The 13,625-nt window shown below is 41.4% G+C and overlaps 1 protein-coding gene across 5 annotated transcripts in view; it reads left to right on the forward strand.

Annotated features, from left to right (window-relative positions):
- The first annotated feature begins 980 nt into the window (after positions 1-980).
- The window catches only part of LOC139397936 (ubiquitin protein ligase E3 component n-recognin 3), a 46,259-nt gene continuing 33,614 nt past the window's right edge, over positions 981-13,625 (forward strand). For all 5 annotated transcript variants that reach the window (XM_071144265.1, XM_071144266.1, XM_071144268.1 and 2 more), the window contains exons 1-15: positions 981-1,614; positions 2,609-2,748; positions 2,912-3,064; positions 3,283-3,444; positions 3,611-3,651; positions 3,743-3,809; positions 3,919-4,049; positions 4,191-4,419; positions 4,532-4,711; positions 5,447-5,580; positions 5,710-5,796; positions 5,887-5,952; positions 6,038-6,127; positions 9,897-10,025; positions 10,125-10,177. In XM_071144265.1, coding sequence (XP_071000366.1) covers positions 1,184-1,614; positions 2,609-2,748; positions 2,912-3,064; positions 3,283-3,444; positions 3,611-3,651; positions 3,743-3,809; positions 3,919-4,049; positions 4,191-4,419; positions 4,532-4,711; positions 5,447-5,580; positions 5,710-5,796; positions 5,887-5,952; positions 6,038-6,127; positions 9,897-10,025; positions 10,125-10,177 — 2,093 coding nt within the window. In that variant the 5' untranslated portion in view covers positions 981-1,183. The remainder of the gene's footprint in view (positions 1,615-2,608; positions 2,749-2,911; positions 3,065-3,282; positions 3,445-3,610; positions 3,652-3,742; positions 3,810-3,918; positions 4,050-4,190; positions 4,420-4,531; positions 4,712-5,446; positions 5,581-5,709; positions 5,797-5,886; positions 5,953-6,037; positions 6,128-9,896; positions 10,026-10,124; positions 10,178-13,625) is intronic.

Genomic DNA, 13,625 nt, shown 5'->3' on the forward strand with positions numbered 1-13,625 from the left:
TAAAATCTCCGCCAACTATAATCTGACTGGATGGATATTTTCTCAGAAGACTTAAGAATTTCCTCTAGAAGTAAAATATTTTGAGGACTAGAACAGTATACATTAAAAAACACAAATAATCTGTCCATGTGGTTGATGACCGCTACTAGCCAATGACCATTGGTGTCCACTTGAGTAAACAAACATTTCCCTTTGAAATTGTGTGCTAAAATTGCAACCCCAGCTCAATGATTAGTCCCGTGGGCCAAAAAAATGTCACTGCCCCACTGATACAAAAAAAAAATGTCCTCTTTGCATGAATGTGTTTCTTGAACGAATACAAGATATGCGTTGCAGTCCTTACAAAACAAAAAAAAGTCTCTCTCTTCAACAGGTTTCGTATCCCCCTTTGCATTGATTGACAAACGTCAAGTCCATATAAACAGAATAGAAAGAAAAATCCTATGCAATTTCGCACATTTTTTTCTATTGTGTTTACTATAAACCACGTTTTGTTACATTTAAGTACATTTGAGCGGGGTTAAGGTTACTCGGAACAAGCTAAAATCTCGTCTGCACTCGGTAGCTGCTGCCTGTAAATGGAATCCCATGAGTTGTATTTTATACCTTCTGTTGATCAAGTTTGAGCTAGACTTTTAGCAACAAAAGCTGCAACTCACAGCACACCCATCGTCAGAGCTACGGGGAGCATGTACAGAGACAGAGTAACACTTCCGCATTAGTGGGGTCTCAATGAAAACAATCCGAAGTGAAACGGACGCTACGAAAAACTACCACTATGAACATCGAGTTTTTGCAATACAAAATATGCATGACATTTTCGTATTCTATACTTAGTCCACTAGTTACTGCCACCATAAAGAGTGTATTGTTATTGGAAGCACTGGAATATTCTCTTGTAGGATTACTGTAATCGTGGGTTCTGACATTGTCATTGTCATCAGCTGCATACGGGACGGCAGTAGCCGAGACTACGACACAGTTAGTCACTTGCCAAACTTGGTGCTGATTGGCAATGAAGTCGCAGGCCAATGTGGTTGATTGACTCCTGTGGAACCAACTGAACACTATAGACGCTGAATACAAATCAACACAATGGTATTATCGAAATGTATCGCGAGAAATCACGAGAACGTACCAACAAGACAACAAAAATAAATTTGTGGAAAACAAGCAGTGAATTATGGCGGCGTCGCTGGTACGCCGGGACAAGAAATCTACTGCTGCCCATTTAAAGGCAGATCTTAATTGGACTGACAACAGCTCTGGTGTCCGACAACTTCAAGAGCTACTTGATTCTGTTCTTAATCCAGAAAAGCCAGCGGCAGACACAGAAGCCCTTGACTGGTGTAAATGTCTAATAGCAGGAGGAGAAGGTTTCGAAGAGTTCTGCAAAACGGTCCGGTCCTATGACAACGCTACTTTATGTGGCTTGGTTTGGACAGCCAATTTTGTGGCATACCGCTGTCGGACCTGTGGCATATCTCCTTGCATGTCACTTTGTGCAGAATGTTTTAATAACGGCGATCACACAGGCCATGATTTCAACATGTTCAGGAGCCAGGCTGGTGGGGCCTGTGACTGTGGAGACAGTAATGTCATGCGAGAGACTGGGTAAGTCTTTAGGAGCGGTAGCTGGCTGATAGCTAGTTGTCTAACTGGATTGTAAGTAACCATTTCTAATTAATTGACGAGGCTTAATACGTGGCATTATTAGCTACGTTGGCTAACTAACTAGGCTGTTAATGATGATGGCTAACTTGCGGGCTAACAGCTAGCTAGCAAAGTTCTACGTGGGAGTGTCAATTTGTAAAATATGTAACAGTGCGGGTTTGAAATGTACCTGTCTTTTTATGATTGTACTGACATGTATGTGGCGGCAGGGTAGCCTAGTGGTTAGAGCGTTGGACTAGTAACAGAAAGGTTGCAAGTTCAAATCCCTGAGCTGACAAGGTACAAATCTGTCGTTCTGCCCCTGAACAGGCAGTTAACCCACTGTTCCTAGGCCGTCATTGAAATTAAGAAGTTGTTCTTAGTTAAGTAAAGGTTAATAAAATAAAAATGTTGTCACTGAGCATGCCATTGTTGCACTCACTATTAGCTTTAGCTACACAACGTAAGAAAAAGTGCTGTCTTTATGGGGCACTAGTTATAGTAATTTGGCTAACTAACAGAACATCAGAGGATCAATCGCTCTGAACCAGACAGCTGTTTTTCCTGTTGTAGATAACTCCCGCAGTGAAATTTTATACTCCTGTAATGTAAATACTGTACTATTGTTCTGATACAAGGGTTCTAGGATAATTACACATTTTCCAAGCAGAATAATTTAATCACTTCATGTGACATGTAATTTCCTCTTTGATCCTTACTCCCCAACAATTCTGAGTTTACTTTTCTGCTGTTATTTTGTTTGATGGCATAACAGTTTGTTCAAGGCAGCCAGATATACTAGTAGCCTATATTAAAATTCAAATTTTGCACTTTCAAAGGAAGATAAAATATACTGCTAGTGTTCATTAGATAGGTTGCTGAGTAATTGTTCCCAAATACTTAAATTTATTTTGGGTACTTCTAAAATCAAGATATGTGTGGTGTTCTTTCTCAGATTTTGCAATCGGCATCGGTTAAGAACCGGGGAGAATGTCCCCTCAGTCCCCAGAGACTTACTACTGATGTCAGAGATGGTCCTACCCCGCTTCATCATCTGTATCATACAGTACCTAAGGGATGGATACACTGAACCAGGTGAGAAAAACAGCACGTCTCTGTCTACAGGATACTCTATTTTTTGTATTTAACTAGGCAAGAAATCGTGTTCTTTTACAACTTTATCTTATGTAGGTAATTCTGCTTGTTTTCATGAGCCTATCTGACACACTTCATAACTTTTATCTTATCTTGCACTCAGACACATCAACTGAGAGGGACCTACAGAAGGTCCTACAGCAGCTGGAACCCCAGATCTCCTTCTTAGAAGAACTTACGAAAATGGGTGGGGCAATGAGAACTGTACTGACAAAGATCCTAACGAATCAGCAAATATTCAAGGACCTGAGCATGGGTAAATATGTCTGTTTCCACTCTCTCATTCAGCCTTTGGTTGAATGTTATTCTGACCATATGTGGGAAAAATTATCAAAAGGATAGTTACTAGTATTGCGGAGCTCTATACTGAAGTTGGGCTACTAATGCTTTAATACTTCACATATGGCATTGGTGTGATGCCAATGAATGTCTAATTAGTTTAATAAATATGCCATGTGTACATTTGCCCTGTAGGTCAAGAGGAGAATGTATATGCAAAAAAGAACTACGAGAAGTACCTGTCAGCGCTGAAGAACTCAGGCCTGGTGTCTGTGGAGGAGAAGGCCCAGTCTGGGGCTGCAGAGCCAACTCGCGGGGCTGAGGCAGGGGCTGGCGCAGGGGCGTTGGGTTTACTGGGTAAGACCTCATCCCCTCTTTAGGAGTTGGAGCTCAAAATAAGTCAAAAATAACATTTTATTTATTTATTATAGAAACCTAATGTAAGTAATGTTTCTCAATAACTCATTAAACAAGGGAATAATCAGCTAATAGCTGCTTTCTGCCTCTGCTCTGTTTTCCTTAGGAGCTGAAGCACCAGCCAGCCCTGATGAGTCCAATAAAGAGGTATGTGAATACAGTATCAGAATAGTTAGTCTCGCTTCTCAGTATTGAAATATAGATGGTTGTTATATTACTTCCTATTGTCTTTTTAAAGGAGGATCAAGATGGGGGGCAATCGGTTGGACAGAGAAAGAGAGTTAAACTTAGTAGCACTGCCAAAGGTAATTCACATAACCTGCATAACATTCTATGTAATGATGAATAATGCACGGGTATTTCATGTGAAAGTCAGCATTACCATGAGACCAGTCAATTGTGTTATTTTCTTAGATCCATCCATTATGGACTCTCTGAAACACAAATGTTTTCTGGAGGAGTTGCTGTTTTGGACAATAAAGTATGAGTTTCCTCAGAAGATGGTTACTTTTCTACTGAACATGCTGCCAGATCAAGACTACAAGGTATGTTTAATTAGGTTAAGTGTAGTGCATAGATTTTCTAATTCCTACGGTTTATGGTGTATTGGCACTGCTGCATTCTTGCCTAGAGAAGCTGTTACAACAGCAAATGCATACGATAACCTGCTTATCATCCTTTTGTAGATCACCTTCACGAAAACATTTGTTCAACATTATGCATTCATTATGAAGACACTGATGAAAAGCCAGGAGTCAGATACCATGTCCAACCGCATCGTACATATCAGTGTACAGCTGTTCAGCAATGAGGAGCTAGCACGTCACGTCACCGAGGAGTGTCAACTCCTAGACATCATGGTCACTGTCCTCCTCTACATGATGGAGAGTTGCCTTATCAAAAGTGAACTTCAAGGTGAGCTATGTTTGAATGGCCATACTGATGATTGGGTTGTTTCATTCATGAATCTAGTGTGCTTCTCACTCTACTGAGCCTAGTGTCCTCTCCCTCTTCTCCTTATTTTCAGATGAAGAGAACAGCCGCCATGTTGTGGTCAACTGCAGCGAGCCTCTGCTGAAGAACAACACTTACTGGCCTTTAGTTAGCGATTTTATTAATATTCTCTCACACCAAAGTGTAGCAAAAAAATTCCTGGAGGACCACTCACTGCTCATGCTGTGGATGAGCTTTGTGTCCTTCTTTCAAGGTAATTCCTTGTGTATTTAAGAATATGAATAGCAGTGGTGATGATTGTGTTTTTCCTCAGTCATTGTCCCAGGTAGAGTAGCTGGTGTGATTTGAAGTGTATTCGTTAGTATGACTCGCATAGATATCACCTGTCTCTGTTAATATCTGCTTAGTCATATGATGCAATGTTATCCCTCTGAGATTCTCTTCCATTGGTTAGTCACTGCTTTTTAGTTGTTCCCTATTTGCTGTAGCTAAGTAAGCATTTTAAGGTGCGCATGTGACAAATAACATCTGATTTTGATTTAAAACGGATGTTATGTCACATCCAACTTAACTTTTCCACTGCCTGACCAAATGAGAATAATGGTGCATGTCTCTATTAGTATTATAGTCTGTGCAGCACTCCTGCCATGTGTCCACCAAAACCCTAAAAATAACCCCTAGCCTCAGATACTGTGGACTGGAGTATCCGCTTACCAAGGAAAGGTGCATAGAGCAGAGTGCCTCTGTTATTTTATGCGTGTAGACTGCTCTGCCCTTAAGTACATTCTTACAGATTTATCTGGGTGTCAACGAAGATGTTTGACAGGTTCACCTGCCTTTTTGTCCTTTGTGTCCCTTAAGCGGCTTTCAGTGAACGAGACCACTAATAATGCTTCATGTTTCGTGATGACTTAGTGAATGAAACCACTGTAATAATGCTTCGTGTTACGTGATGACTAACCATGAAAGCGCTCCTCTGGTCCTGTAGGTATGAACTTGAATAAGCGGGAGTTGAGTGAGCACGTGGAGTTCGAGTCCCAGACGTACTATGCAGCTTTTGCAGCAGAGTTGGAGGCCTGCGCACAACCAATGTGGGGTCTCCTCACACACTGCAAAGTCAAAGTGAGTCCAATAACCCTTGTTTAATTATTATTAAAACATTTTATCAGTGTGGATCAAGTTGACGTTCCAGTATTATGCACAGAAACCGTTAGGAAAATGATTACACTATGAATAATTGTTTATTTGCAGGAGACACAGGAATACACCAAGACGGTGGTGCGTTACTGCTTGGAGACTCTGCAGATCTGGTTTGATGCCATTGGCTTTGTGGATGAGGTAACTCAGCAAATATTCACAACAGTCAGGATGCATTTGTAAATCAACATTTTCCTTTAGTGTTTATATCTGGTCTCTGTTTCTCTGTAGCCTGCTCCAAATCAAGTGACCTTTCACCTGCCACTGCACCGTTACTACGCCATGTTCCTAAGCAAGGTGTGGCAGATCTACAACCCTTTAAGTTCTGTTTCTGGTGCTTTAAGCCCTCTTTGTAGTGAGTTGACTGTCTATTGTCTCCTAGGCAGTGAAGTGCCAGGGGCTTGACCTGGACAGTCTTCTCCCACACCAAGAGATGCTCATGAAGATTATGGTCCATCCACTCCAGATTCAGGTATTGCACCGGTACAGGCCATTACACATTTCTTTGCAATGTCTTGACAATGGCTCAAATATCAGAACTGGTTGTGTGGTGAATAACGTCACACAATGTCTGAAAAGGAAAGGCTGACTCGTACCCGAACAGTTCTTAGTGTCTTATAAATATGATAAGGAGAAGTTGACTGGCTATTTAAGGGGTTCCTGTGTGACTACTCTGGAGATTACCTTAATGTGTTGTCGTGATGTGACTACCATTAATGTGATGACTGCTATTCATCGAATAATTACCTCCTACGTTTAATTATTACTCAAATCAATCATGAAACAATTAATTAGTCATTTGGGGCTCCACGGGCAAAGTTTATTTAATCAGTTACCGTTTCCTGAATTAGCTCAAGAATATATTGATATCATACCAGTCATCAATTAATAATTTCCTCATATCAGTCTCTGAATGTCACATAATCCTTGGACATCTACACAAACCTTAGCCTAAGTGATGAATCAGCGATACACAAATCGTCTTAGTAAATAAATTATTAACTTAACAATCATAGAATTGCATGAACATACATACACGGTATAGGTTATATTGATTACTAACATAATGCATATGAAAAGTTCCTAGTGGACTAACCCGATATGACTGCTTGTTACACAGTGGAAAGGGGGTTGGGAAAGATTATGAGCGGGAGAGACAAAGAGCGTGGATGTATCGTACATACATGTGGTAGCTATGCTAATGGAAATATGAATACTTTGCACATGAACGACCGCTCATTCGAAAATAATTGCAATACATATACAGTTGAAGTTTACATACACTTAGGTTGGAGTCATTTAACTCATTTTTCAACCAATCCACAAATTTCTTGTTAACAGACTATAATTTTGGCAAGTCGTTTAGGACATCTACTTTGTGCATGACACAAGTAATTTTTCCAACAATTGTTTATACATATAATTCATTCTCACAATTCCAGTGGGTCAGAGGTTTACATGCACTAAGTTGACTGTGCCTTAAACAGCTTGGAAAATTCCAGAAAATGTCATGGCTTTAGAAGCTTCTGATAGGCTAATTGACATGATTTGAGTCAATTGGAGGTGCACCTGTGGATGTATTTCAAGACCTACCCCCAAACTCAGTGCATCTTTGCTTGACATCATGGGAAAATCAAAATAAATCAGCCAAGATCTCAGAAAAGTAATTGTAGACCTCCACAAGTCTGGTTCATCCTTGAGAGCAATTTCCAAATGCCTGAAGGAACCACATTCATCTGTACAAACAATAGTATGCAAGTATAAACACCATGGAACCACGCAACCGTCATACCGATCAGGAAGGAGACGCATTCTGTCTCCTAGAGATGAATGTACTTTGGTGCGAAAAGTGCAAATCAATCCCAGAACAACAGCAAAGGACCTTGTGAAGATGCTGGAGGAAATCGGTACAAAAGTATCTATATCCACAGTAAAAACGAGTCCTATATCGACATAACCTGAAAGGCCACTCAGCAAGGAAGAAGCCACTGCTCCAAAACCGCCGTAAAAAAGCCAGACTATGGTTTGCAACTGCACATGGACACAAAGATCATTATTTTTGGAGAAATGTCCTCTGGTCTGATGAAACAAAAATATAACTGTTTGGCCATAATGGCCATCGTTATAAAAAAAGGGGAAGGCTTGCAAGCCGAAGAACACCATCCCAACCGCGAAGCACGTGGGTGACAGCATCATGTTGTGGGGGTGCTTTGGTGCACCAGTCCCTCCTGCAGTTCACGAAATAGCTGACATCATGAGGAGAGGAAAAGTATGTAAATATATTGGACAACATCTCAAGACATCAGTCAGGAAGTTAAAGCTTGGTCGCAAATGGGTCTTCCAGATGGACAATGACCCCAAGCATACTTCCAAAGTTGTGGCAAAATGGCTTAAAGGACAACAAAGTCAAGGTATTGGAGTGGCCATCAATCAAGTCCTGACCTCAATCCTATAGAAAATTTGTGAGCAAAACTAAAAAAGCGTGTGCGAGCAAGGAGGCCTAGAAAGGAGGAATGGGCCAAAATTCACCCAACTTATTGTGGGAAGCTAACCTAAACGTTTGACCCAAGTTAAACAATTTAAAAGGCAATGCTACCAAATACTAATTGAGTGTATGTACATTTCTGACCCACTGGGAATGTGATGAAATAAATAAAAGCTAAAATTATTCTGACATTTCACATTCTTAAAATAAAGTGGTGATCCTAACTGATCTAAGACAGGGAATTTTTACTAGGATTAAATGTTTAAATGTGTTCGGCTAAGGTGTATGTAAACTTCCGACTTTATTTACGTATGGATGTTTCTGTTGAACTCGATCCGTCTATGGGAAGTGGTTAAATGTAAGTCTCTGTCTGTCCACCAAAGGTCACGATGTCCTTTTGTTGTAGGCTTGTTTCTTAGATTGGGTACATCAGGTGTGTACCAAGTGGTGTTCAGAGGGATCTGTATTTCCCAATGTTCATTAGAATAGGTACCTATGATGGTGAGAGGAATTTGTCCTTCTGTCTTCTTGGTCAATTGTCCTAGACTACGTTACATGCAGAGCTGCAGACTGCATGTTTTAATCTAGTCTTCACCTTTGTCACTCGTCGAGAGTTTCAGAGGGTCTTACTATTTTCTGGTATTTATGATTCGGTGAAGTCACACCCCCCCCCCCCCCCCCTCTGGCTATCTTTGATCCTCACCAAGGAGAGAGTGCGCTGTAGAGCTGATCCACTGTAACCTGATTGTTTGGCTCCTCACAGGAGAGTCATGACAGTGTGTTCAATGTACTGTGCACAGCAGGGATGGGAAACTTTGGGAGTGGGGGCCACAATCTGTGGCTCGAGAGTCCACATACCCACACACATTACCATGCATGTAGTCAGTCGGCCCTAGCTTTTTGGGGTCCCTAAGTGAAATTCTGTTGGACACCTACGACCTTGCGAGCAAAACATTTTAGCGGCTCCCCTCTTGACAACGGAGAACACATTTTCACATTTTCTCCAAAACATTTTTTAAATAAGTTTTTGTTCATTTCCTGCAATTTTGCCATGGAGCATAGAGAACATGTAGCATTTATAAAGTAAGTTTGCTGCAATTCTACACATTTTGCCATGGGGCGGATAGAAACATTTGCTGGGCTGTCCACACCACTCTCTGTAGCGCCATGCAATCGAGGGCAGTGCAGTTGCCATACCAAGCAGTGATGCAGCCAGTCAAGATGCTGTCAATGGTGCAGCTGTAGAAATTTGAGGGCCCATTCAAAATCTTTTCATTCTCCTTCTTCACGACATGTGTACACCATGTTAAGTCCTTAGTGATTTGGACACTGAGGAACTTGAAGCTCTCGACCCGCTCCACTGGGAAGGGTTTGAGGGAGAGGTTGTTGTCCTGTCAGCTGTCTCATTGTCGCTGGTGATCAGGCCTAACACTGTCGTCAGCTAACTTGATTGTATTGGAGTCGCGCGTGGTCACGCATTTGTGGATTAACAGGGACTACAGAATGGAACTAAGCACACCCCTGTGTGGCCCCAGTGTCAAGGGTCAGCGTGGCGGAGGTGGTGTTGCCTACCCTCACCACCTAGGGTCGGCCCATCAGGAAGTCCCGGATCCAGTTGCAGAGGGAGGTGTCCAGTCCCGAGGGGACTATGGTGTTGAGCGCTTAGCTGTAGTCACATTCTCAAAAGGCCGCCAGATGCCCATCCCTTGAATGCAGTATGTAATTAGCATTTTATGTTCCTCGTGTTTTCTCGTAGGCGAGCCTGTCAGAGATTCACAGTAACATGTGGGTAAGAAATGGTCTCCAGATCAAAGGACAGGCTATGACCTACGTGCAGTCTCACTTCTGCAACTCCATGATCGATCCAGACATCTTTCTGCTCCAGGTAAAGACTACTTACCTACTCCTGGTGATCACAACATTATGGACTGTTATGAATGCCATATACTCCATTGTATAATTTTTCTTCCCAATCTGTCGACAGGTGTGTGCGTCAAGGCTTGATCCCGACTACTTCATCTCTTCAGTGTTCGAGAGGTATAGTCTGAGCTGTTGAAAAAGTCCTTGCAATTTGTCATTTTTCGCTGAACTTGATTGACCTTGTTTATCATCACCCATTGACAACTCCAGTTTTGAAAGTAACAAAACAGAATTTAATAGCAGTAACTAGGGCTTTGGCGGTCATGACATTTTGTCAGACGGTTATTGTCATGCAAGTTCAAATCAAACTTCATTTGTCACATGCGCCGAACTTGTCTACAACAAGTGTAGACTTTACCGTGAAATGCTTACTTACAAGCCCTTAACCAACAGTGCAGTTCAAGAAGAAAATATTTACCAAGTAGGCTAAAATAAAAATGTATAATAAAAAGTAACACAATAACGAGGCTATATACAGGGGGCACCGGTACCGAGTCAGTGTGCAGGGCCACAGGCTCATCGAGGTAATCTCTACATGTCGGTGGGTGCTAAGTGACTATGCATAGGTAACAAACAAACAGCGAGTAGCAGCAATGTACGGGAGGAGGGAGGGGGTGTATGTAAATTGTCCAGTGGTGATTTTTATGAATCGTTTAGCAGTCTAATGGCTTGGGGGTAGAAGCTGTTGAGGAGCCTTTTGGTCCTAGACTTGGCGTTCCAATACCGCTTGCCGTGCGGTAGCAGAGAAAACGATCTGGGTGACTGGAGTCTCTGGACATTTTTGGGCCTTGTCTCTGACACCGCCTATTATATACAGTTGAAGTCTGAAGTTTACATACAGCGTAGCCAAATACATTTCAACTCAGTTTTTCACAATTCCTGACATTTAATCCTAGTAAAAATTCCCTGTCTTAGGTCAGTTAGGATCACCACTTTATTTTAAGAATGTGAAATGTCAGAATAATAGAGTGATTTATTTCAGCTTTTATTTCTTTCATCACATTCCCAGTGGGTCAGAAGTCTACATACACTCAATTAGTATTTGGTAGCATTGCCTTTAAATTGTTTAACTTGGGTCAAACGTTTAGGGTAGCTTCCCACAATAAGTTGGGTGAATTTTGGCCCATTCCTCCTGAAAGAGCTGGTGTAACTGAGTCAGGTTTCTAGGCCTCCTTATTTGCAGTTCTGCCCACAAATTGTCTGAAGGATTGAGGTCAGGGCTTTGATGGCCACTCCAATACCTTGACTTTGTTGTCCTTAAGCCATTTTGACCCAACTTTGGAAGTATGCCTGGGGTCACTGTCCATTTGGAAGACCCATTTGCGACCAAGCTTTAACTTCCTGACTGATGCCTGGAGATGTTGCTTCAATATATCCAAATAATTTTCCACCCTCATGATGCCATCTACTTTGTGAAGTGCACCAGTTCCTCCTGCAGCAGAGCACCCCCACAACATGATGCTGCCACCCCGTGCTTCGTGGTTGGGATGGTGTTCGGCTTGCAAGCATCCTCCTTTTTCCTCCAACCATAACGATGGTCATTATGGCCAAACAGTTATATTTTTGTTTCACCAGACCAGAGGACATTTCTCCAAAAAGTACGATCTTTGTCCCCATGTGCAGTTGCAAACCGTAGTTTGGCTTTTTTATGGCGGTTTTGGAGCATTGGCTTCTTCCTTGCTGAGTGGCCTTTCAGGTTATATCACTATAGGACTTGTTTTACTGTGGATATAGATACTTTTGTACCTGTTTCCTCCAGGATCTTCACAAGGTCCTTTGCTGTTGTTCTGGGAGTGATTTGCACTTTTCGCACCAAAATATGTTCATCTCTAGGAGACAGAACGAATCTCCTTCCTGATCGGTATGACTGCTGCGTGGTCCCATTGTGTTTATACTTGCGTACTATTGTTTGTACAGATGAGCGTGGAACCTTCAAGCGTTTGGAAATTGCTCCCAAGGATGAACAATTTCTTTTGAGGTCTTGGCTGATTTCCTTTTTGGTTTTCCCATGATGTCAAGCAAAGAAGCACTGAGTTTGAAGGTAGGCCTTGAACTACATCCACAGGTACACCTCCAATTCACTCAAATGTTGTCAATTAGTCTATCAGAAGCTTCTAAAGCCATGACATCATTTCTGGAATGTTCCAACTGTTTAAAGGCACAGTCAACTTAACGTATGTAAACTTCTGACCCACTGGAATTGTAATACAGTGAAATAATCTGTCTAAACAATTGTTGGAAAAATGACTTGTCACGCACAAAGTAGATGTTCTAACTGATTTGTGAAAACTATAGTTTGTTAACAAGACATTTGTGGAGTGGTCGTTTGCACTACCCTCTAGCGCCTTACAGTCAGATGCTGAGCAGTTGCCATACCAGGCGGTGATGCAACTGGTCGGGATGCTCTCAATGGTGCATCATGACCAGTTGAATGGTACTTGACCGTTAATTAGCATCTCCAAGCTGCTGATACACGCCTTCAGAACGTCTAAATCTATTTAATATACACCATCACAATAAATCCATTATTTATTTTAGGCAGGTCTAAAGAAACATTGTGATATGAATAAAATATATTTCAGAATAACCGAATGAGTCGGCCTACTGTATGTTATCTGGCTATGTGCCATGCAATAGGCTGTAAGCTAGTTCCTTTAGCTGACAAGATAATACTTATAAGTCCTGTGCCATTATTTTGTTTATATTGTAAGAATAATATAATTGAATTTAGCTGAATAAAATAGAAAGGATATTTTTTCCATTCAGGAGTGAGTGTTAATTTGAAGTGGCTATGTTGAATGTAAAAGTGATCATTTGAAACATACGCTAGATTTTTGATTTTGGAAAATTTTGTTGTGAATGATACAAACCTTAATGTCTTAAATCAAAACATATATGGGTTGCATGATGCAGAATGGCCCATTTATCAAATGGGTAGGAGCAGGGAGAAGAATAGGTTATCCGTATGTACTCGAATGGAGGCCACTTTCCTGCAGTTTAAATCATACCAGGTAGGCCTAAATATAGTAGCTGCTGGGATCCTTTTTTTTTAGTGGCAACCATCAACTTTCACACGATTGCACATAGACATGACTGGGCTTATAAGAACATGTATTTCGCTTCATGCATCAACCACTGTTTAAGGAGTATGCAGCCTGCATTCTGCTCAAACTCTTGTATGCCATGGGATCTCCAACCATGTTCCTGCAGCTACCCAGTGCTTATTTTGTGAAGCGAAGGGAAATCTGTTTGGGAACAGCAATAGTAACATATTTTCACAACACAGCAATTCAACTGTTGATGGCCCCTATCTATGTATGCTCCAGAAAGGGGAGGAGATGGAAACGCACGGTTTTGAGATTCTGTTGTTTAAGGTGATGTCAGCCAATTACTTGGATATTCAAAATCAAATACAAATTCACTATAATTGTAGGGTAACATGTTGACTGGACCGCTCGCGCGTCTGCCATCGCCTACATGTTGATTTAGTTATTTTACCTGAAAGGCACAAGGTCCTCTACTCTGACGATTAATCCACAGATAAAAGGGTAAAATGATTTTGCTT

This window comes from Oncorhynchus clarkii, chromosome 3, assembly GCF_045791955.1.
Source record: "Oncorhynchus clarkii lewisi isolate Uvic-CL-2024 chromosome 3, UVic_Ocla_1.0, whole genome shotgun sequence".
NCBI lineage: Eukaryota > Metazoa > Chordata > Actinopteri > Salmoniformes > Salmonidae > Oncorhynchus > Oncorhynchus clarkii.